The sequence below is a fragment of the Heteronotia binoei genome, chromosome 1, assembly GCF_032191835.1.
Source record: "Heteronotia binoei isolate CCM8104 ecotype False Entrance Well chromosome 1, APGP_CSIRO_Hbin_v1, whole genome shotgun sequence".
Lineage (NCBI taxonomy): Eukaryota > Metazoa > Chordata > Lepidosauria > Squamata > Gekkonidae > Heteronotia > Heteronotia binoei.
In genome coordinates this window covers 20779811-20800995 of record NC_083223.1, presented here as the reverse complement: position 1 = coordinate 20800995, position 21185 = coordinate 20779811, and the positions used below count along the sequence as shown (strand labels likewise).

Below are 21185 nucleotides of genomic sequence, written 5' to 3'. Positions count from 1 at the left end.
TACCTCACGGGGCGTCCGTAAGCTGCTCTGAGATGGCAAGGAATAAATCTAACTCTACTACTAGACTGAGAGTGTAATAACACCTCTTAGTTTGTGTTTATTCATGTTCACCTTCTGCCTGTTCACAAGTAAACTGCATGGGGCGGGGGCTGATAGGAACTAAACCTTGTTGTCTTTGCCCACTGCCCCTGTTCAATATCATGGCGCTCTCTCGTCTGAAGCACCTTTCTCCCACTCTGGCTTAGTCTGAGCTCGGCAGCCAGGCTGGGAGAAAAATATCTGCTGCCTGAAGTAAGGGGACAGCAGAAAGGTTTTAGTTTCCTTTGGCTATGCACTTGGTTGCATGAAGTACTGTCAAGTCACAGGGACCCCTCATGGGGCTTTCAAGGAAGGAGTCCTTCCGTCGTGGCCTGCCGCTGCCGAGGAACCCTGGACTTCCTTGGCCGTCTCCCATCCAAGTACCAACCAGGGCTGATCATCCTTCGCTTTCAAGGTCTAGCACAGTCAGACTAGCCTGGGCCATGCAATTAGCTTCCCCTAAAATCAAGACATCCTCAGTTCCTGCCCTGCAAGTGGGGAAGAGAACACACAATTCCTCTCCCCCAGGGTTACAGCTAGTTTGTTCCTTTGGTATATAACATTCATTCAAAAGCCTTTTGCAGGTAATCTGAGCAGCATTTTGACAACAGAGCTAAAATAATTTAATCTGAGACAGTAATAAATTAAGCTTCCATGAAAAATTAATTTAAAATTGTGCAAGGACGATGAGCATATCACAGAATGATGCTTTGTCTTGGAGCTCCCGTTCTTCTGCCAATGGAGTTTTATGCTCACCATCTAGAAAGCAAATCATAGACATGGTTATATCTTCAATGAAGTCTAGTGGTACATACAGACATATACAATCTGAGAGATGATTCCTGGTATGGAAGCACTACTTCGAGGGGGAGTGCTTGTCCAAGTTTCCTCTTACATGCTGAGCCCAGAGAAACCTGTTTTCCAGGTCTGCAGAAAAAAAAATGCTAGATTTTGCACAGTGCTGGCTGATATAAGAATTAGACAACAGGTAAGCGGCCTGCCCACAAGAGCAGTGATTCACAAAATTTCTTTCAACTATCAAAAAGTATGTTTCAACTTTTCCATCCTTCCGAGGACAATAAAATGAGTACCCAGTTTGCTTGGGAGTAAAAATGTAGATGACTGGGGAAGGCAATGGCAAACCACCCCTGTAGTCTACCCCTGTGGGAACACGGAGTTGTTATTGACCCACGGGGTGACGTCGCATCACGATGTTTTCACAGCAGACTTTTTTTTAATGGGGTGGTTTGCCATTGCCTTCCCCAGTCATCTACACTTTCCCCCAGGAAGCTAGATACTCATTTTACCAACCTTGGAAGGATGGAAGGCTGAGTCAGCCTCGAGGCGGCTACCGGAACCCAGCTTCCACCGGGATTGAACTCAGGTCGTGAGCAGAGCTTGGACTGCAATACTGCAGCTTACCACTCTGCACCACAGGGCTTTTTGGGGCTTAAATGAATACAGAGACTTAAATAGGTGGAAATTTTATAATTCCATAGTACCTGGTAAGTTACCAGAGTACCTCCAGAAATACCTTCTCTTTCCCACCCCGCCCTTTGCCTTAAATAAAAAAGGCAGCTTAGTACCAGCTTTCCTCATTTGTGAGATCTTCATGTTCTGGAACACAAGCGTAGGATGGATTCAATTGCCACTGTGGGGGGAAAAGGGAGAGGAAAGGCTTACTTCATTTCATTTCTTATCAGAGTTATTCCAATAAAGGAAAACAACATTTCTATTCAAGATACTGGTCTGCTGTTTTTTTTTCTAAGGGCTGCCCACATTTTTTTAATGTCACTTCTTTCTATAGGGTCTATTTTGCTGCTGCACCCACCATTCCATGTCAGATCTCCAAAGGGGCCCAGAGGTTCAGAAAGGCTAGGGACCTCTGAAAAAAAAATTCACCATTTTTCTGATGGTTCTTGCACAAAAAAATGTGTTTTTCAGGAAATCATACAAGTTTTGCACTGATCAGAATTGTTTTAAAAAAAAAGAGTTCTACCCACTAGTCAAAGTTTTGGGGCTCGGACCCACATAGCTCCCTGCCTCTGGCATATAGCCCTGTGCACAAATAACTTAAGAAACTGAACAGGGCAGAATGAGTAAGGTCTGAAGATGTGGGCTGGGCTCAGCAATGCTGAAAGACTGACCAAAAAAGGCAAAGTGTTGAAAAAAGAAAACAAGAGTTAATTACTTCCTCTTTAGAAACCCCTGCACTTCTTGAAAAATAAGAGGATAAAAATAGGCTACTCACCGTAAATTTCCTAACGCCTTCCAATTCAGCAAATTTCATGTAGGATATATCTGCTTTCTTCCTTCCAACGTCAACATCTCCTGCATAGATCAGCTTGATGCCAGCACCTTTAATTAAAGGCACACATTCATCACATGGGCATTTTGTCACAAATATCATGCTCTTCTCATCTGGTTTTATTTCTTGACACCTACAGGTAAGTAAGAGAAAACTCTGAAACATGCCAATGGAGCAAACAGTTCTTTATATACAAGTACATTGAAAGATGGGGGGGGGGGCGGATTTGGTTACTGCACCATCTGGGAGGGAAACCATGTCTCATTTAGACAGATCCAGGTGGGTAGCTGTGTTGGTCTGAAGCAACTGAATAAAGCTGGAGTCTAGTGGCATGTACTTGCATACAAACCTTGAATAAAACTTTGTTGGTCTTAAAAGTTGCTACCCATCTCTACCTTTATTCCATGCCTCATTTGTCATGGTTAGAACCAGAGGTGGAATTCTAGCAGGAGCTCCTTTGCATATGAGGCCACACACCAGTGATGTAGCCAATCCTCCAAGGGCTTACAAAAAAGATTGACTACATTAGGGGTGTGTGGCCTAATATGCAAAGGAGCTCCTGCTAGAATTCCATCTCTGGTTAGAAACCTTGCAAAACTAGCCATGAGCCCAGAGAGAGGTTGCTACAGGCACCAATTGAGCCCTTTCATCCTGGGTGTCTGCACCACAGGGCACCGACTTTTATTCACAAAGAGGCTGGTGGGCATTAACCTCTCCAATGCAGTGCTTCAACAGGAATTTTGCTTGGTACTTGCCAAGGGAAGAGGAAAGCTTCATGGGACCTTACAGCACTGGCTTTGCATGCACGTGACTGTGCTCACACAATTCTGGACCACATCAAGGAGCAAAGCTATGCAGTTCCCTCCCTGAACCAGGACAGAGCCAGAGGTATGAATGGTTCTCTACAGCATAGCATGAAGGGATAGTATTCCAATTCCCCCGTCTGCCTGATAAATTCACCTAATCTATTGAACACAACACACCTACAAATGAGAATTTCGTTTCCAGGTTATCTGTCTCCCTCCAGTGATTAGAAGCACATTTCAATACCTGAATGTCAAAGCATTCTGCTCAGAATGTATGATGTAGCGGAACTTTCTGATTTCTCGCTCTTTTTGCTTATCGTCCATGTGTGGAAAGTCAGCATATTCAGACCCAACAGGGAAGGCGTTGTAACCACACCCTATGAAGTACAAGGCTCCTGTGCCATCACAACTTTCCTGCAAAATAAACAAGACTGTTAATACCAGTAAACCTTGTCATTTGAAAGTTACAAACATAAAGCATTTCTAACAAAACATGGTTATGTAAAAGGTGTCAAGCAGCACCTTTAAGACCAATGAAGTTTTATTCAGAATGTAAGCTTTCATATGCATGCATACTTCTTCAGACAAGGGAATGGGGTACAGTGAGCAAAACTTACATACAGCTGGCGGGCAGTGGTTAAGAATGCAAAGTGATACAAAGTTAGGTTCCAATAGCAAAAGAGTGTAATAAATTGAAAGGCCATTTGGTCTGGACAGCATTTGCATGGGAAACCAATAAAAGGGAATAAAAGTTGCCTGTTAATTGCTCTTGCTACAAGTCTAGGCAAGGCTTTCTTTGTAGAAAAAGCCCAGCAAGAACTCATTTGCATATTAGGCCACACCCCCTGGCACCAAGCCAGCAGGAACTGTGTTCCTGTGCATTTCTGCTCAAAAAAAAGCCCTGAGTCTAGGTAAAACAAAAGGACATGTATTTCCTAGTGATGTTCTCGTCCACCTAATTTTCTTTTTAACATTGGCTCCATGGTTATTTAATGTATTTTATTGTTCCAGGAGACTTAAGAAAGAACCATTCCAGATAATGGTTGTGGTACTTCAGTGATTTCCTATTATTGATCTGTTTTATTACTGGAAGACTGTCCCAATCCTACTGGAAGAGTGTTAGGGGTCCTGCCTCATAGGCAATTCCCAAGATAAATGTTAAAAAAAATGAAAAGTTATGATGTACAGAATGAATGTACTATTCTGCTCAGATAATAGCTAAGTATGCTAAAAAAACAGAAATTTAACAGTTTGGGGGGAGATTAAAAATATAATTTGTTTTAAAATACTAGGGGGCAGAATTACAGATCCTGATTAATCCATTTCTGCCTACAACAACCATGCTGAACTCAGCTTTTTGAGAGATTGTTGATCTTGAATGGAAACACAGTAAACCACAAGAGTGGGTAATACCACCACTAAGAATCCTTAATGTCGCTGAGTGCAAAAATACCGAACGGTAAGAACCAGATTAAACTGAAGTGTCTTGAAAGAGACACAGATCTGAACTGCTTTGCAGTGAATGCAGGTGGTTTCTTTGAAGCCCTTATTTTTCTCCCCCAAAGCGATCCCAGACTTCTTATCCCATGACAGCTAATCTTATGCTGCAGTCTTTGGTGAGATACCTTGTCCAAAGCCTTTTAGAAATCCAAGGATATACCAGATCATCCTTATCCACATGCTTTTTAAAGAACTTCAGAAGGTTGGTGAGGTAGAACTTCCCTTTGCTGAAGCCATGCTGATTTCCCCCGAGCAAGCTTTGTCCCTCAATGTGCTTAACACGTTTGGCAGCACTGAAGACAAATGTAGCAGTGAGTGAGACCTAGCAAGGGGTCACAGGGGACAATTGAAGCCAAATCAAAATGAGGGATATGCTTCCTGAATGCATCAAAATTCTTTCAGAAGGTGGATGCCTATCCACACCACTGAAAATATTTGTGAAAACTGGCTCTCCTCCTGATTGGCCCTATTTTAAATGCAGCAAAAACCACTAACAGGCCATCACACCGGTTTGTTATATACATTTCCGAAAAACCTGCCTACTATGAAGGACAATAGATGTCCCAGCACCCAGTAACAGGTCATGACATTCTCCCATACTTACTGCATTTGCTTCTGCCCAGATGACTGCTCCAACACCAGTTTTGTGATCCTCTGTAATAAATATCAGGATAAGTAAACACAGTCACAAAACTCCCTTTCCTAACTCTCAAGGCATTCAGATACCTTTAAACATTTTTGCAACAGTGGCAGCAACTTATTTGAAGATACCTGTCAACCTGATGACTGTTTTTTTTTTAAACTAGACACAAATGAAATTTGATGAGGAACATATGTACATTCAGAAGGTTCAAAAACCCAGGAATAATGTAAACATTAATCATAGTTTCAGATCTTACCTCAAAACCCTACTTTTGTTACTGAGCTTTGGCAATATTTTGAATATTACATATTACTTAACAACATGCTTTTGATCACTCAAGATATTGCCCTTTGAGAACAAATTCCAGTGTAAAGACAATTTATGTGGCAGAGCAATCACAGCAATTATATAACTACTACAACTGTATTGCTGATGGTATCTTTTAACGTGTCTAAAACAAACAAATGTCTACACTCAATTGTGATGTTTCTGGAAGAGATAGAAAAACAAACTTTGATTTTTTTACACTACATGATGGGTCTGTAGCCAGGATTTTTTAAGTCAGGGGCATTTAAGTTTTTGGGGACCATTTAGTGGCTCCCCCCCTTTCTGTCTCCTCCATCCCACCCCCACTTGAGGGCCCTTCCTGAGAGTGTCTTGAGGGTGGAGGGAGAGGGCAGGGAGGGGTGAGGCCTCAGGGTTTTAGAGATGGTGGCAGCTGGCCTGCTGGAAGAACCAGCCCAGGCGTTTGGGCACTTCCACCTTCTACCATCGCCACCAGCCAGGACTGACAGCTGGGAGAAGTGTGAGCTGCCAGGTGACATCCCATTGCTAGGCACCTAGGGGGACTTTGCGCTGGCTTGGCTGGGTGCACCAGCCAGGTAAGCTGCAAACACCCCAGAGCTGGGAGAAGACGTCGCATCCCCATTCTCCTGGCTTCTCCAGATCCTCCCCACTCCCCCCAAAAAGAAGGGGTCGCTTTGAAGACAGACACCAGTGCCCTTCCTCCCTCTCTCCAGAGCTCTTCAGCAGTCCTCTCTTTGGAGGAAATCACTGCAAACAGCTGGAAACACTAAGGGCTCCATACCCTGATTTGCGGCCTTCCCTTGCTGCCACTGCCACCGCTGCGGTGGCTTGAGGGCTGCCCTCTCCACCGCCCACAATTCAACTTGTGCAACAGGGATGGCATGAGCAGCCACTGGCCTCTTATGCAATTTACAGGGCCTGCTGATCAGCAGGCCCTTTAAATCACAAGGGAGGGGCGGTGGCTGCTCCTGCACACTCCTCCAGCGTAATTTGAATCACAGAAGAGGAAGGGGGCAACCCTCAAGCAGCAGCAGGGAGGGAAGGCCACAGGTTGGGGGCTCTGAGTCAGGGGCCCACAGCGCCCCCCCCAGCAGATACAGGCCTGCTACATGGTAAACTCCCAAGTATCTTTACCTTGAAACAAAATTATTTGCTCCTCTATTTTTCAGAAGCATCTGAAATAAGACCAAATCTTCTAACATACATCAGCATGCCCCAGACACCTGTCTGTCAGCAATGACCCTCTATTGCAGAGAGAAAGAAACGCAGTTGAATCCAGCAGCAGTGTGGCATCTAGGTATCTATTAGCAATGTGTGTGTATCTGAATGTATCTGAATCCGGTGTGTATCTGAATCCGCAGATCGTGGCCACACCAACACTAAACAGATTTTCCTGTAAGCCGAGGGGAAACCACAGGTTTGCAGAAAAATCTGAACTCTTAAAAAAATACATTGAGGGGTTTGAATTCCGCCCCCCCCCCCCCAGACAACTCACTTACTTGGTATCGTCAAACTGGCAGCACGCAAAGCCAGGAAGCACGTTGGGACTGGCCACAGCAGTTATGATTTATTATATTTGATTTTAGACTGCCCTCCCCCGGAAAGACCGGGACCAGAGCTTTGTACAACATAATCTCATGCAAACATCATTAAAACAAACGAAAAGTAAAAAGTAACCAAAGCTGGCGATAACATTTTTCTTAATGGTGTCATTGGCTTCACGGGGAGGCAGGGATGGGACTGCCAGAAGGATGGATCTGTCGCTGCCCTCAACCAAATTCCTGGCGGACCATCTCCGCCTTACAGGCCCTGCAGAACTGTACAAGGTTCCACAACGCACAGGTGTTATTTGGCAGAGAGTTCCCTCAGGTTGGAGTCAGGGCAGAGAATGGCAGAGGGTTTAATCAAAGCACAGTTTATCACAGTGTGTAAATGCAGCCCATGGGGGATTAAAAACAAGATTACAGTATGCCTAAGTATTCAAAGTTACCATTCGATGACATCCTTATTGAAAGGATCACTGTTTGGTATCAGATATGATCTCCTTGTATCTAAAACCTCTTGAAGGAATGATTTAAAAAAAAATGCTAATACATTATTTGAGACGTATTTTCTGCCTTCCTCGCTGCCTCCTCTGAAGTATTTCTGGAAGGGAAAGGTCTAAATCAGAGGTCCTCAACCTTTCTGCGCCAGCGTGGAATTCTGACACAGCATGGTGGGTGCAGGACCACAACAGGGCTGTCACAAGAGCTGAAGCCAGCCACAAAATGGCTGCTGCAGCTTACCTTCAGTCACTCAGTGCTGTGATGGAAAAAAAAAAATCATCTGTAGTGCCAACCCTCCAGTGGCCAATCATAAGCCTTACTGGGCAAAAGCCCCACCAGACCCTTCCCACTTTCTAAAATTCCTTGTTGGGCACCAGGAAAAGTGCTGGCGGGCACCACAACACCCACAGACACAACACTGGAGACACCTGGTCTAAATACAGCATAATGCCTTCTATCAAAGCAGCTTAAAACACTGATTGCCTTATTAATATTCTTTAGATTTGCTATTCACATACTGCACCTGCAGATACCAGGGTCTCCAGCCATTAAACCACTAGTTCATATTCACAGAGGAATGCTGTAGCACAGGGGTGGCCAAACTGTGGCTGGGGAGCCACATGCGGCTTTCACATGTATTGTGTGGCTCTCAAAGCCGCCCGCTGCCTCCCCCACCTCATTGGCCAGCTTGGAGAAGGCATTTCTCTCTTTAAATCACTTCTCCACATTTTCTTGGAAGTAAGTCCAGTTGAAAATAATGGGACATGGGAGGACAGCTATTTAGACAAGTGTGGGTCAAGTCCTTTGTTGAGAGAGAGCCATTCTCGTGCCCACTGCTGTACAGGTACATATGCCCTATGTCTTGCCCGTGGTCCAGTCAGTTGGAGAACAGGCACAGGAGATGCAGGCACTTCTCCATGTCAGACATTGGAGAGTATTACTGTGTCATTATGCTGAATGTATTCTGCAACTTGTTCCTTGACATGACTAACTCCATTTTGAACTCCTATTACTAACTATGAAGCAGAAGACCTTGCATATCAAACAGTCTTAGAAATGTTACTAACCCCGGCTGTGAATTCCTCTGCATAACACTAACAAAGCAACAGCCCTTTGAAGATAGCAATCCTCAAGGAGAGCCAGCAGGACTCCTCCGTGAGAAAGGGAGCCGCAAGTGATAAGAAGGAGGGAAAGTGTTACTTGCAACATTAGAGTGTGAGAATGTAGGGTTGTTTATGAATGCTTTGATGAAAGGCCTTAAAACCCATGTATGTTTCAATGTTTGCTATCAGTTCCAATGACTGCCTATTCCACTTGCAGCTGCTGGAATGGCCTTGGTTTAGCCATTACTATCGGAGGAGTTGTCCTTGAAAGGGCAGCTGCTGTGAGAGCCCTCTCAGTCCCACCCACCTCACAGGGTGTCTGTTGTGGGGGGAGAAGATATAGGAGATTGTAAACCGCTCTGAATCAGAGATAAGGGCGGGGTATAAATCTGCAGTCTTCTTCTTGGAGAATGCGTTTAAAGTTAAAGTTGCTTTCTTTCCACCTCTACCTCCTTCCTTCCACCCCTCATCTAATTGCTTTCTTTCCACCTTTCTTTCCTTTCTTCCTGTCTTCCTGTCTTGCAGCTCTCAAACATCTGATGTTTATTCTGCGTGGCCGCCCCTGGGGTAACACTTAGATCCCCTTACTTCCATTAACTGACCATCACAGACACAGGTTTTTGTGCTTCATGGCAGTCACTCACCAGTGCGGTAGGCCAACAATCTGGCTTGAATTATGCAGTGCCTCGCTACTTCTTGGGGCAACCTCTGGTCATATGCGTCACCGGTGCCCTCCATTTTATTACAGTAAAACCCAAAATGACCGAAAGTAGGTACGCTGGCGGCTATCGTAGCTAACAGGAGGATCAGGTCTTTCATGTTCTGCCGCAGATTGCTAAAATAGGGATTTTCACAAAGGTTCTCCAGTCCCACCGTGTTTAATATCTGCTTGTGCGTTTCTTCACTTGGAATCAGGAACAGACTCTCGTACTCCTTTATTAACTCTTGCCTGCATTCTGTATAGAACCCAGTGTTCGATCCAGGCTGCATTTTAGCAATTTTCTGAATAAAGTCACACTTGTAGCACGACTCCTCCACGAACTGCATCATGTGACAGTCTAGCGGCTGAAGCAAGACGCACACATGAGCGCGGCTGTTGGACTTCAGTCTTTCCACTGCTTTGGCATCTAGCTTTGCATCTTCATTAGATGCTTCATGCTGCAGGCTTATTTCAGGATCCGCGGGCCAATAAGAAATCCTGTTTACTCCAGCTGAAACAAAACACACATTCTAAAAGGAATATGATCATGACGTTACAGATCTAAAATGTTCACTTCTGTTTTCATCAGGAGAAACACCAGAATTTCCTTTGGTATCCTTACTTCAGCTCTGAGCCTTGTTGACACAGTCAACCTGGCCACCTGGATCCACCCACAGTAACATCAGCACTGATGTAATGCACTTTACACTGGCCTCCCCTCAAAATCAACCAATTTAAGGTCTTGGAACCCTTATATCTGACAGACCATCGCTCTCCCAGGGCAACTTCACTCAGTTTGGTGACGTGGTTAAGTGTGCAGAGATCCGGGTTTGATGCCCACTCCTCCACTTGCAGCTGCTGGAATGGCCTTGGACCAGCCATAACTCTTGCAGGAGTTGTCCTTGAAAGGCAGCTGCTATGAGAGCTCCCTCAGCCCCACCTACCTCACAGGGTGTCTGTTGTATGTGTGTAGGGGGGGGAAGGTAAAAGCAGACTGTGACTGCTCTGAGACTCTGAGATACAGGGCAGGATATAAATCCAATATCTTCTTCTTCTTCTTCATATGAGCAGGGCCTTCTTGCTGCTGGCAAACTGGCAAATGGGCAAAATTAACCACTGCCCATACAAGTAAGGACCCATATTAGCCATACAGTTCAGAGTCTCAGTTTCTCTACCTACACAATAATAACGTCTGCTAATTGATAAACAGAACAGGAAAAACTCCAATTATGGTGTTTAAGCGGAATGTGCTGAAATCTTCTATGCTGACCAACAGAACACGAGCGCAGCTCTAGATTTAGTACCAACTTATAAAGTGAAAAAACAAACAAATTACGAATCAACCCAGTTTTTCCACTCAATAAAACCCAAAGTGCAAATACAATCCCATCTAAGTTCCCATGTGGCACATGGTTGCTTCCGAGAGCAACTGCTGTTATTACTCAGTGCCTGGATCATAACCTCTGCTGCAGCCCTTAACTTACCATTTACAATCATTTTTAAACACCTTGAACATGGCTTCCTTGAAAAATACAGGTCGCAGTTTTTAAGCCTTGACCCATATTTAATGAGTGCAATTTGACCAGCGTGCAAGTCTTGACTGGAGCAATGAAGACCAACTATTTTCATATTCTTCACGACAACCAGGCCTGCCTTCTTCACCTAGAATGACAAGATAAGAGTTACTTACCAACTGATCTTGTGCTGTTCAAACAGGGTTTCCAACAGCACTTCCATCTGTGCATATAGCATATGAAACAAGTGAATACTTCAAAGGCATCCTGCTGTGGTCAACCATGACAGCCAACATCGGTTGTCTTGGTTGGCCACAGCGGGATGCCTTAGAACAGGGGTGGCAAAACTTGCTTAACATAAGAGTCACATAGAATAAACATCAGATGCTCGAAAGCCGCAAGACATGAACGTCAAATGTAGGAAGGAAGGAATGCAAATAGATGGGAGGAGGGAGGGAGAGGTGGAAAGAAAGCAACTTTTAACTTCAAATGTATTCTCCAAGCTGCTGGCTGTTTTGGCTTGAAGAAGTGATTTAAAGAGACAAATGCCTTCTCGAAGCCAGGGGACAGGGCAAGGGGGGCTTCAAGAGCCACGCAATATATGTGAAAGAGCCACATGTGGCTCCCAAGCCACAGTTTGGCCACCCCTGCCTTGGAACATCCATGATGTCCTGACTACTTTGGCTTCGGAGGACTTCAAAGCTTCCATTGTATGTGACGGCATTTCAGAAAATACAGACTGCAGAGTTTCTGGAGGTCACGCTGTCCCTGTCTGAAGGAGCTAATCTTGCCTGCTGAAATTGTTTGCGCCACTGGAGTTGCAACATCCTAGCGTGTTGCTCCGTGAAGCTTTGTGGAACACTGCATGCACTAGGAGGACAGAGAGCCTGAGATGATGCCAAAGAGTCAACTTTACTTTTATCCATGCTTGTTCCTCAAAGCCTGCCACTTATTTTTATAGAGAATTTCATAATTTCATAATTTTTTAAAAACACACACACAAATGACACAATGCTTCATGTCCTTTTTTATTCTGTAGGAAAATAATCCTATTCATGGATTCTCCCCCTTTTCTGATGGACTAAAGGCTGACAACCAAGGTATCTGGATAGCTTGGCTGAGAACCACTGAATGTCAGTAACAGAAGGCAATCTCAGGAGAAAGTCTCTTTGCCTATTGTTGGACCTTCAGAGCAGGGGTCCCCAACCCCCAGGCCGTGGTCCGGTACCGGGCCGCGGAGTGAGGCAGAGGCACCGCACCACGTCGTCCTTTTCGCTTGCTCGGGTCCCAGGTGGACAAAATTGCATTTATCCAAAACGGAGTTCAAGTTCTCAACCCATTCAGGATCAACATCTCCATCAAAGATGATCCACTGGCATTTTTGCAGTTCCCCTCTCAGCCTCACTCTGAAGCACTATCACTTTCATTCACCTGGTTCCTGGACGGAAGGGGCAGTGTGGCAGTGATCTTCCCCTACCCTTCATTTAAAGACCCCCATGGAGGGGGCAGGGATGGGGTGGGGGGGGGGCAGCAAAAAAACCAGCACTCCCAGCAGTCCGTGGAAAAATTGTCTTCCACAAAACTGGTACCTGGTGCCAGAAAGGTTGGGGGCCACTGCTTTAGAGGGACTGTGTGAGACAGGCTTATGGACTAGAATGACTACTGTCTGATCCAAAAGGGTTCCTCTTAAGTTCTTGACTACATTATGAGCCCTCACACAATCCTCTAAATTGAAGGCTTTTTTTTTTTTTAAAGAAAAGCGTTTATTCAACAGCACTGTTAAAAGCTGTCCACAAGAAAACATTGATCTGCCAATCAGTATACCTTACCTCGGAGTTCTTCTGTCGTTCAACTGAGGGGAAAAGTTCCATCCAAAGACTGAACAAAGTAAAGAGGTTCACTTTAGAAAGCCTCGGTACTTGGCCTGTCATGAAAACAATATACCATCAACTGAGCAGACATACTTGTGTACTAGTTCACTTTTCTAATCAGTTTCTGATAGTTTCCATGGATAACACCAAACACTGCCCTACATCTCTGCTGGGGCAACTGTTGAGCTGCTCTCACGCTCCCACTAAAATCACAGGACCCACCTTAACAAAAAAAAAGTTATCAACAACACACTGAGTTCTTACTGTGTGACCTTCCAGGAGTATTTCTGAGCTTCTGTACCCACTGCCTAAAATGGGTTTTTGCAGTCAAGTACAGCACTCAATGTCTAATAAATTATAACTATCACCACCATGACCTGGAGAGCCCCAGGCAATCATGATCTCCTTAGATCTCAGAAGCTAGGCAAGGTCAACCCTGGCTAGTATTTGGATGGAAGGCCTCCAAAGAATACCAGAATCATGATGCAGAGGCAAGCAATGACAAACTACCTCTGAATGTAGATAGATCCAGGTGGGCAGCCGTGTTGGTCTGAAGCAGTAGAAGAAATTAGGAAGAAAGTAGCACATTCAAGACCAACAAAGTTTATTCAGAATATAAGCTTTCGTATGCATGCATATTAACCTTACATTCTGAATAAAACTTTGCTGGTCTTAAAGGTGATACTTGACTCCTACTTTCTTCTACCTCTGGATGTCTCTTGCTTTGAAAACCCCACGGGGCCGCCATAAATCAGCTGTGACTTTACAGCAATTTTTTTTTAAATGCTATCAGCCACTAGGGCCAATTCAACTTATTTGGTCACTCCAAGGAATAGGCCTTGGAGGGGATACCATTCACCTTTCCCACCGCTGATCGTCAACGATCAGCTCGGCTTCTGAAGCGCCTCAGTGTCCCTTAACTTAAATGACTCAGCTGCCAAACTCACACTATGCTGCACCCTCCACACAATTTCTTTCGCTCACATTTGCCGTACCCTGCTGCCCAGGTAAGCAGGCACAGAAGAAGTGAGGAAGGGCACAACCACAGCGGTGGCAGCTACAGCACTCTGTGGGTGTTGCAAGGGCTGGGAACTCTTGTCAAGGTTTTAGGAAAACACAGGAAGACGGCACTGCATCAGAATACTCCCTTCTCAGAGATACAGCTCAGCAAAGAGGAAGAAAGTGACAGCCAAAAAGAGCAGATGAAATTTCTTCCTAATTTAAAAGAAAGTTGTTTTATAGCTTGCATGAAGCACCAGATTCACAACTGTTGGCTCCATTTGGTAAGATACACACATGTATAGAGGACCAATGTTGTAAACAGTGAGCCCCAATGCTCATAATGCAAAAGGGGTCAGAGTAAATCTGTAGCCAGACTATGCTAATATTTCACAGTCTATACAGATACTATCAAGCAAGTTGCAAACAGAAGTATCCACGTTATGCAATGCTCTCTTGGCACCTTCCTCACCTCCCCAAGGCAACATTAAATCTATTTTATTTACATAATGTTTTGCAAAATAATTTGGCATTCACCTTTCCCTCGCACACAATCTACCTATGTAATTCTACTACAGTTTTATGCATTTCATTTGGGGGTTTAATAGTTTGCTTTTGTTTTATATTTTAAGTAATAAATTGCATATTTATATTAGCCCACACTGAAAACTGTCAGGAAGGGGAGGATTAACGTATTTGGCTATTTCTTAAAAAGAAAACAAAAACCTACCAACTATTCATGACAATAGGAAAGCTTAGGATCAGAATAGAACAAAGCATTTATCGAAGCGTCAGAAGATGGAAAGGAAAGGTCCCCTGTGCAAGCACCAGTAGTTTCTGACTCCTATTTTTCAGCGGGCATGTTATAGATAAATCAATCCACAACATAAGTCATCTAACTTTCAGGGAAGATCTGGGAACTGGGGATTTAATAGTTTATTCTAGTTTTATATTTTAGTAATAAGTTGCATATTTATTTTAGCCCACCCTGAAAACTGTTAGGAAGGAGAGGATTAATATATTCAGCTACTTTTTTAAAAAAGAAAACAAAAACCTACCAACTATTCCTACCAACAGGAAAGTTTAGGATCATAACAGATTTGTTTATCAAAGTGTCAGAAGATGAGAAAACTCCTATTTTTCATTTTTCTCCTGGCCATGAATGGTTGCAATGGACATGTTATGGATAAATCAATCTACAACAGACGTCATCTAACTTTCAGGGAAGATCTGGGAATTGGAGGGTTTAATAGTTTCTTCTTATTTTATATCTTAGTAATAAGTTGCATATTTATATTAAACTCACCCTGAGACTGTCAGGAAGGAGAGGATTAATATATTCAGCTATTTAAAAAAAAGAAAGAAAAGAAAACAAAAACCTACCAACTATTCCTACCAACAGGAAAGCTTAGGATCAGAACAGATTTGTTTATCAAAATGTCAGAAGATGAGAAGATTCCTATTTTTCATTTTTCTCCTGGCCATGCATGGTTGCTACGGGCATGTTAGAGATAAATCAATCCACAACAGAAGTCGTCTAGCTTTCGGGGAAGATCTGGGAATTGGGGGTTTAATAGTTTATTGTTTTATATTTTAGTAATAAGTTGCATATTTATATTAGCCCACCCTGAAAACTGTCAGGAAGGAGAGGATTAACATATTCAGCTATTTAAAAAAAAAAAAACCTACCAACTATTCCTACCAACAGGAAAGCTTAGGATCAGAACAGATTTGTTTATTGAAGTGTCAGCAGATGAGAAGACTCCTATTTTTCATTTTTCTCCTGGCCATGAATGGTTGGAAGGGGCATTTTATAGATAAATCCATTCCTACAGCAGAAGTCTAACTTTCAGGAAATTAACATCTATGCACAAACACACACACACACAACCCCCTCCCCCCCAAAAAAACCCCACCTTGTTTATGGAAATCATGACCAATGTTCTCTCTGAGTTGCAGAGTCTTGTGAGCAAAAATCCTACTTTCTGAGCTACTGGCATTAAAGTTGTGAGGCGCTGCATAAACTAGTGTGCTCTGGGGCCATCCTTTCTGAGCGAAGACCAAAATGTGTGAGGCTAAACATCTGTGCGCTAGCTCACCCTAACTCAGCTTAGAGGGGACACTGACCATGGCCCTCTCACTACCAAGGAGAATGAGCTCAGCCAGTCCTTCCTGCCTTTCGCAGCCCTTCCAGCCTGCTGTTCATTTCCCTTTATCTTATCTTTACGAGCGGCCCCAGCAAGGTCAAACGCATCTGACCAGGCGGCCCCAAAGTCCCCCCGACCCAGGCGACTCCTCTTCCTCTTCGCCGCAGCCGACTAACGGCCATTCTCACGTCACCTAAACGGCCTCTGGGGCTTCCGTGTTCGAAACGCCTTTTTAAATGCCGCTCGCACCGCCGTGAGGCTCAGGACCCGGGGCTCCCCAGAGCGTGTCCGAACGGAGCTGGGCCGGCAGAGCGAGAACCCGCGCATCTCCTCACCTGTCAGGCTGTCGGTCTGCGTGCACACGCTGCGCGCCCCGTCCCCGCCAGGCTCCTCCGCCGCCACCGCTGCGCTGTTCATGAGGGGAAGAGAGTCGGGCGGGGAGCGCCGTCCCGGGAAGGCCCGTCGCCCGGACAACCCGCGGCAGGAGCCGCCCGAATTGGCGCGCTGGGCCGCCACTGGCCGCTGCGGAGAGCGCTAGGCCTCAGGCCCGAGCCTGGGCCCTGCCTGCGTGAGGCGGCGGCGGCGGCGACCGCTTCTGCCACCTTGTGATGTGTGTTTGTAGCGGGGAGGTAATAGGGCCCTCCCCCCGCTATCCCGCGATAACTGCTAAGGGGCCAAGGGCGGAGTGGATTACTCTTCCAGAAGGACAAATCAGAGGCTGAGTTTCCTTTTAAAAAATATAACCCCAGCACGCACACACACGCACCCCACTCCGCCAATATTCCCTCTAAGCTGCAGTCTTGCCAGCAAAAATTCTAATTTGCGAGCAACTGGCATTAAAGTGGTGAGGTGCTGCATAAATTATTCTGCTCTGGGGTCATCCTTCCTGAGCTGAGACAAAAATGGGAGAGCTGGAGGCTAAAAACCTGTGAGCTAACTCACACTAACTCAGTTTAGAGCAGGGGTGGCCAAACTGTGGCTCTTTCATGCGTATTGGGTAGCTCTCAAATCCCTCACCACTTGGCTTGGAGAAGGCATTTATCTCTTTAAATCACTTCTCAAAGCCTAGCCAGCTGGCAGCTTGGAGAATCCATTTAAAGTTGCTTTCTTTCTACCTCTACCTCTCTCCCCCTCCCCCAACTATTTTTCCTTCCTTCCTTCCTTCCTTCCTTCCTTCCTTCCTTCCTTCCTTCCTTCCTTCCTTCCTTCCTTCCTTCCTTCCTTCCTTCCTTCCTTCCTTCCTTCCTTCCTTCCTTCCTTCCTTCCTTCTCTCAAAATCTAATGCTCATGTCTTGTGGTTCTCAAACATCTGACATTTATTCTATGTGGCTCTTACATTAAGCAAGTTTGGCCACCCCTGGCTTAGAGGAAACACTGCCCCCCCCCCCCGCGTGTGTCCCCATTGGGAGAGCCAGTTTGGTGTAGTGGTTAAGTGTGCGGACTCTTATCTGGGAGAACCGGGTTTGATTCCCCGCTCCTCCACTTGCACCTGCTGGAATGGCCTTGAGTTAGCCATAGCTCCGGCAGAGGTTGTCCTTGAAAGGGCAGCTGCTGTGAGAGCCCTCTCAGCCCCACCCACCACACAGGGTGTCTGTTGTGGGGGAAGAAGATATAGGAGATTGTAAGCCGCTCTGAGTCTCTGATTCAGAGAGAAGGCGGGGTATAAATCTGCAGTTCTTCTTCTTCTTCTTCTTGAAGCTTGCCTTCGAGCAGGTGGCTGCGGTGGGCATCCCTCCAGTCTCAACAAGGAGCTGCTCCAGGGCAGGCTTATCTGCGACAAGCTCAGCTTGGCTTTCTTTCTCTCAGCTGTGGCATTTTGCAAGTGGAAAATGTGGGACTGCCCTAAACTGTCAGATAGGGCTGCCAGTCCCCAGGTGGGAAACCACAAACTAGGGGTCTTAGTGTTGAAAATAGTCTGATATAGAAAACGACTAAGAAACAATTTTTTATCGCTATAGAGCGAATACATTCAGTTTCAACATAACTATACAAAACGGTGTATATAATCACAGGATCAACCTTTTTTTCTCTTACAACCCTCCAAAAAAATTAAGGTCCATAACACGGTCAGTTGATGTGCAAAAATCTTGTCCAAAAGAAGGATCAGGAAATCTTTACAGCCTTCATACAGACGCCCCTTCTAGATAATTCAAGACATTTCAGTTCTGTTCTTCAGTTGTCAGGCTGTTAAATGGAACCTGATTTCAATGACTTTTCATACAGACACAAAGTTCACAGCGTACAGCATTGAATCACATCCCCCCCCCAAAGTTTCCTGGCCCCACCCCCAAAGACCCCAGATATTTCTTGAGTCAGACCTGGCAACCCTACTGTCAGGCCTCCAGGCAGCTGCCTTCTGTTGCTGCTCTAGCGCAGGCAGAATGGGCATTATGTGTATTTTGTTTTAAATTTGCACTATTTATCATCAGACTTTCTCCCTTGAGACTGAAGGCAGATTATGAAATATAAGTCAGTGCAAATCAGCAGAATGGGACATCCTGTTAGAGTTGCTGGTCTTGAAGTGGTGTCTGGAGATCTCCAGGAATTACATCTGCTTACAAAATTCAGTTTCCCTGGAGAAAATGGCTGCTTTGGAAGGCGAACTGTATAGCATTAAACCCCAGGGAGGGCTCTCCCCAGATCTCACCTTTCCCAGGCTCCATTTCTAAAATCTCCAGGTATTTCCAAACCCAGATCTGGCAACCCTACCTATAAGCAGTGTACCAGGATTAGGGTTGCAGAAGAAAAAACCCCAGCAGAAATCTGAAACAAAGCACCAGTGTTAATGAATACATGTTGAAGGAGAAATGACATAGCAGATCACACAGGAAGGTTTAGACCAAAATAAACACCCACAGTATGCAACACTGTCGGTTGGACTGGATCATTATCCTACAGGGTTTTTATTCAGAGTTTGTCATCCTCAAATAACGAGTCTCACAAACCAGAAAACTTAATACAAATGCTAGGGAGGAGGGTATTTAACAGAGAAAGTGAAAACGATCCTCTTTCCCACCTTCATATCCCGAAAACCACTTATGTTTGACCCTGACACAGATATGCTCTAACCCATTGTGGAGAAACGCCATTTTAGTCAGTGGTGGTGCTTCATTTGGCAGGGGTCAGTAAATCCCTCAGCAGGCTTTGTAGCCTTCCCCTCACTCCCCCCCTCCCTTCCAGAGCCAAACCAACAACGCTAGGGGGGAAAATCTCCTAGAGAGGCAGGAAGTGCTTTTGTTCTTGGCATGTGTGTTAGCAGGAAGAGAAGGGCAGTTGGAAGCCAGCGCTCGAGCGAGCATGTGGTGAGCAATGGAGGCTTCTGCCTGGGAGGCCCCAGGCAGGCAGACTAAGTAAGTAATTCACAAGACAGGGCAAGTTTAGATCAGGGCCAGCAGGACGCGTTTATAACACATTTTGTTTGTCAGGCTGTTTGCTGTGCGTGTGCTGTGCTGTGCTAACTTTTTAAACGCAACTGTTTTTGTTTTGTTTTTCTTTTCCTATCTTTTTCTCTTTTTAAATAAATATATTTTTACTGTTTAAATGCTGGCAGTCAATCTCTGTACCACCTAGATCCCCAGACCGCTTGAGACCACGCTGTGTCCAGAAGGGGGCCCCGGGGAAGGGGGAAGGCATGCAGTTGGATAAGGTGCCAATCCTCCAGGGGTGCCCCAAAGAAGCGCTGAGGTCTCTGTGAAACCCAAGTGCAGGGTGGCAGAGGACCTTGAGGCCTGGCCTCACAGCTGGAAAGGGGGATTGGGAGTCCTGTTCCTCTCAATCTGAACCCCGGGACTGAGCAGGTGGTGGCAGCGCGCCCAAGGGGCAGGAGGAGAAATAGCTCCCTCTAGGAGTTGGCGACTCAATAGGGAGCTGACGGGACCGGGTCTGAAGGCAGAATCGGGCCGGTCCCGCCACACCCATGATAGCTTGGATTAAACCAATCTTGTCCAATTTTGGAAGCTAAGCAGGGTCAGTCTTGGTTAATACTTGGATGTATTAACCAAGACTGACCCTGCTTAGCTTCCAAAATGGGATGGGATTCCTCCAAGGAAATGCGGGGTTGTTACGCAGAGGCAGGCAATGGCAATCCACCTTTCCCCCCTCTTGCGCTGATAACCATAAGTTGGCTGCAATTTAATGACTAAAAAGAAAAGGCATAGTTTCGTTATGGTAGCTACAATCAGGCCTTGAATTCAGCAGGAGCTCACAGGAACGCAGCTCCTGAACCTTTCTGAGGATTCCCCTTCCTCCTCCCCACTTAATCTTATCCATTGAATAGTAGGTGCAGCTGCGTAACAATCCCTGGATAAGGAGAGTGGCCAGCCAGCCACCAGGAGCTTTGCCACACCCCCAGCTGCCCTCACCCCTGGAGAAGCCCACACCACCCTTTTCTACACTTCTTATGTAATTCTGGGTGGCAGGTAGCTTGCTGGCCTTTTGACTGTGGGGCGGCTGGCCAAGGATAGCCCCAGGCACTCGAGGCCCGCTTCTGGCTGGATCTCTAGCCAGCCCAAGCAGGCCTCACTCACCTGGGGCTTTCCTTTCTTCTGTCAGGTTGCTTTTGGCAGGTGGGAGGGCGGCATATTCTAATGAGCACCACCATCTGTTTTTCTACAAATGACCCCTGGCTACAATGGAAAGGTGAACATAATGAGGGGGGGAGATCCAACCAGATTTTCCTTCCCATTCAATCTTAACCAGTTCTCTTCCTTATTACAGCCCACATATCAAATGGTATTTGTGATTTTGGGTCCTGTATTCTTCTTATAGTCTCTGGATAGTCAAAGTTCCCCCCTTTTTTCACCATCAGAAAAGCTGGTCAGAGCACGTGTTATTCCAGAGAAACAAGATTAGCAATGTGGGGATCTATTCATATTGTGTGGTGTGACATTTAATCTACTATATATCTACTTAGGTTTCCTAAGGTCCATTAAAAACCATGCAGCTGTAAAACCAAATTTACTTCTTATCTGATGTCCTCTGTTTTCTCTACTGTCAAATGACCAAATACAATACTCAGGAAGAATTAAATGATATATTTTGGATAGGGGGTGACAAGTATTGTACAGTTAATGATGAATGGCTAGTGGGTTTTAATATCTTTTTTTTAAAAAAAAAAACCTGTTTATTTTGATCAGTTACAGATAGCCATACAGATGGCAGGTATA

The 21185-nt window shown here is 45.3% G+C and overlaps 1 protein-coding gene across 3 annotated transcripts; it reads right to left on the bottom strand.

Annotated features, from left to right (window-relative positions):
* Positions 1 to 677: 677 nt before the first annotated feature.
* Positions 678 to 16595, bottom strand: CDADC1 (cytidine and dCMP deaminase domain containing 1). 3 transcript variants are annotated; one of them, XM_060231892.1, is made up of 9 exons: positions 16356 to 16444; positions 12833 to 12927; positions 10974 to 11151; positions 9434 to 10000; positions 5297 to 5346; positions 3437 to 3606; positions 2330 to 2519; positions 1665 to 1729; positions 678 to 837 (listed from the first exon to the last, which is right to left on the bottom strand). In XM_060231892.1, coding segments are annotated over exons 1-9 (1398 nt in total). In that variant the 5' UTR covers positions 16438 to 16444; the 3' UTR covers positions 678 to 836. The 3 variants fall into 3 exon arrangements, with proteins under 3 accessions (XP_060087875.1, XP_060087868.1, XP_060087884.1); XM_060231885.1 differs by lacking the exon at positions 678 to 837 and having other exon boundaries at positions 1632 to 1729; positions 16356 to 16595; XM_060231901.1 differs by lacking the exons at positions 678 to 837; positions 1665 to 1729 and having other exon boundaries at positions 2330 to 2436.
* Positions 16596 to 21185: the final 4590 nt, after the last annotated feature.

What these genes read in the sequence shown, in the direction of transcription:
- CDADC1 (XM_060231885.1), bottom strand. Translation starts at nt 16,437, where the DNA reads ATGAACAGCGCAGCGGTGGCGGCGGAGGAGCCTGGCGGGGACGGGGCG. An exon ending in GCAGACCGACAGCCTGACAG is followed by an intron (nt 12,928 to 16,355) that starts GTGAGGAGATGC and finishes TTTTCATGACAG; the next exon opens with GCCAAGTACCGAGGCTTTCT. An exon ending in TTTAAAAATGATTGTAAATG is followed by an intron (nt 10,001 to 10,973) that starts GTAAGTTAAGGG and finishes GTTTTGTTTCAG; the next exon opens with CTGGAGTAAACAGGATTTCT.